The 2,154-nt window shown below is 43.0% G+C and overlaps 1 protein-coding gene across 1 annotated transcript; it reads right to left on the reverse strand.

Moving 5' to 3' along the window:
- Positions 1-2: 2 nt before the first annotated feature.
- LOC118333994 (protocadherin gamma-A11-like) lies at positions 3-1,979 on the reverse strand (the record flags this gene model as incomplete). Its single annotated transcript, XM_035669814.1, has 1 exon — positions 3-1,979. A coding segment is annotated over exon 1 (1,671 nt), but the record flags the coding sequence as incomplete, so codon positions are not given.
- Positions 1,980-2,154: the final 175 nt, after the last annotated feature.

Below are 2,154 nucleotides of genomic sequence, written 5' to 3' on the forward strand. Positions count from 1 at the left end.
GGGTTGTCGTTCTGGTCCTGGACACGCACAATAACTGTTGTGTTACTACTTAGTGGTGGCGAGCCTCCATCTTGTGCTTTAACTCGTATTTTATACTCTTTGACTTGTTCATAGTCAAGTGAACGCAAAGACTGAATGACTCCACTCTCTGTATTAATGGAGAAATATGCGGAGACCGGATTTCCACTAACATCACCGTCAATAAGAAGATACGATATGCGCGCATTCTGACCATGATCTGGATCAGTGGCATGGATCTGCAACAGAGTGACACCAGGAGAATTGTTCTCCATTACCTGAGTGCTATAAACACTTTGGGTGAAAGCCGGTGCGTTGTCATTAATATCAGTAACGTCTAAAACGACGGTTTTGCTGCTTGATAAGGCGGGCAAGCCCTCATCTGTGGCAGTGAGAGTGATGTTATACTTAGAAAGCTTTTCTCGGTCGAGAACTTGCTCCGTGACCAATGTGTAATAGTTTCTTAGAGACGATTTAATTTTGAACGGAAAATGTTCATCTATATTTAAATGCACCTGTCCATTTTTACCGGAATCTTTATCTTGGACACTAATCAAAGCCACAACTGTGCCCGGAGTAGAATCCTCTGAAATCTTACCCGAATATGAAGCCATTGTGATAACTGGACGGTTATCATTCACATCTCCAATCTCAATAATCAATTTGCTGGCGCCCACTACACCCCATGGATCTTTTGCTTGAAGATTGATTTCGTAATTTGGAGAAACCTCGTAATCAATGTCACCGGTGAGTTTAACCTCTCCGGTGTAAGAATTTATTTCGAAAGGACAGGAGGAATCCTCCTCTAGGTGGGTGAAAGAATAGGTGATGTTACCATTGTAACCCTGGTCCGCATCTACGGCACTGACTTTGGCAATAACTGCGCCTGGCAAAGCATTTTCCAAGACAGATGCTTTGAATACAGACTGTGTGAAAACGGGTGCGTTGTCGTTTGCGTCCAGAACAGTTACATGTATCTTTACTGTTCCAGACCTCTGCGGTTCTCCACCATCTGCAGCCGTTAATATGAGCGTATGCTCGCTTTGTCTCTCGCGGTCCAAACCACTGTGAATCATCATTTCGGCATACTTACTACCATCCGTTCGCGTGTGTTGTTTGAGAACAAAATGATCGTTTGCTTTTAAAGAGTAACTTTGCAGCGAGTTTATTCCTACGTCTGGATCAGCTGCGCTATCAAGAAGGAATACAGTCCCAGTGGGCGTCGATTCGCTTATTTCCAAATTAATTTCCTTTTTGGGAAAAGCAGGGGCATGATCGTTTACATCTTGTATTTCGATGGTAATGGAAAACAATTCAAGTGGATCTTCGAGGACAATTTCTAGACTAAAGCTACAGGGGGATTTCTTGGCGCATAATTTTTCTCTGTCAATTCTTTCATTGACAACGATATGCCCTTTGTTCTGGTTCAGTGCGACATATTGGTGATCGCCATCTATTGCAAGTCGAGCCCGACCAGAAACCAACCTTTTAACATCCAAGCCCAGGTCTTTAGCAACGTCTCCGACAAACAGCCCTTTTCTCATCTCCTCTGGTATAGAATAACGAATTTGTCCGCTAACAGCAGCAACAGCGCAGAATAGCAAAATGGAGGCTCTCCAATCCAGTGAGGTGCCTTTGCTCTTCAGAAAATCCATTTTCACTAAAGAATGTCAGATCCAAAATTACAGTTATCCGAGGCGTCCTATTTCGCTCACAGCATAGACCGTATGTTTTGTAGTCTTAAGTCAAATCCATACAATGCCACCATCCATAGAGTCTTAGCGAGTACAAAACAATCGCCTATTTTCCTCACAGACGGGCGGTGACTTGTGGTAAAGCTGGTGTTGGACAAACAGTCTGCTTAGGCAACAGCACCACCAACAGTGGTAAAGTAAAACAACACCATTATCGGTATGTGTGGAACAATGCTCTGTCTGCTCTGTGTAATCTACTGTATCCAAACGTTACACACCCTTCATGTCCAACCTTTAAATGAACCTTCAATTCTTCAATATCTTTCTTCTTTTTCTCAGTCTGAGTCAGTCTGAGTCAAGAGTGAAACGTTATGACTAAAAATACAATTGGGTAAGCCTGGGAATACACATAAAGTAAGACGATACAGAGTGATCAGGCAGA

The sequence above is a fragment of the Morone saxatilis genome, unplaced genomic scaffold (assembly GCF_004916995.1).
Source record: "Morone saxatilis isolate NCDOM2014 unplaced genomic scaffold, NCSU_SB_2.0 Contig22, whole genome shotgun sequence".
NCBI lineage: Eukaryota > Metazoa > Chordata > Actinopteri > Moronidae > Morone > Morone saxatilis.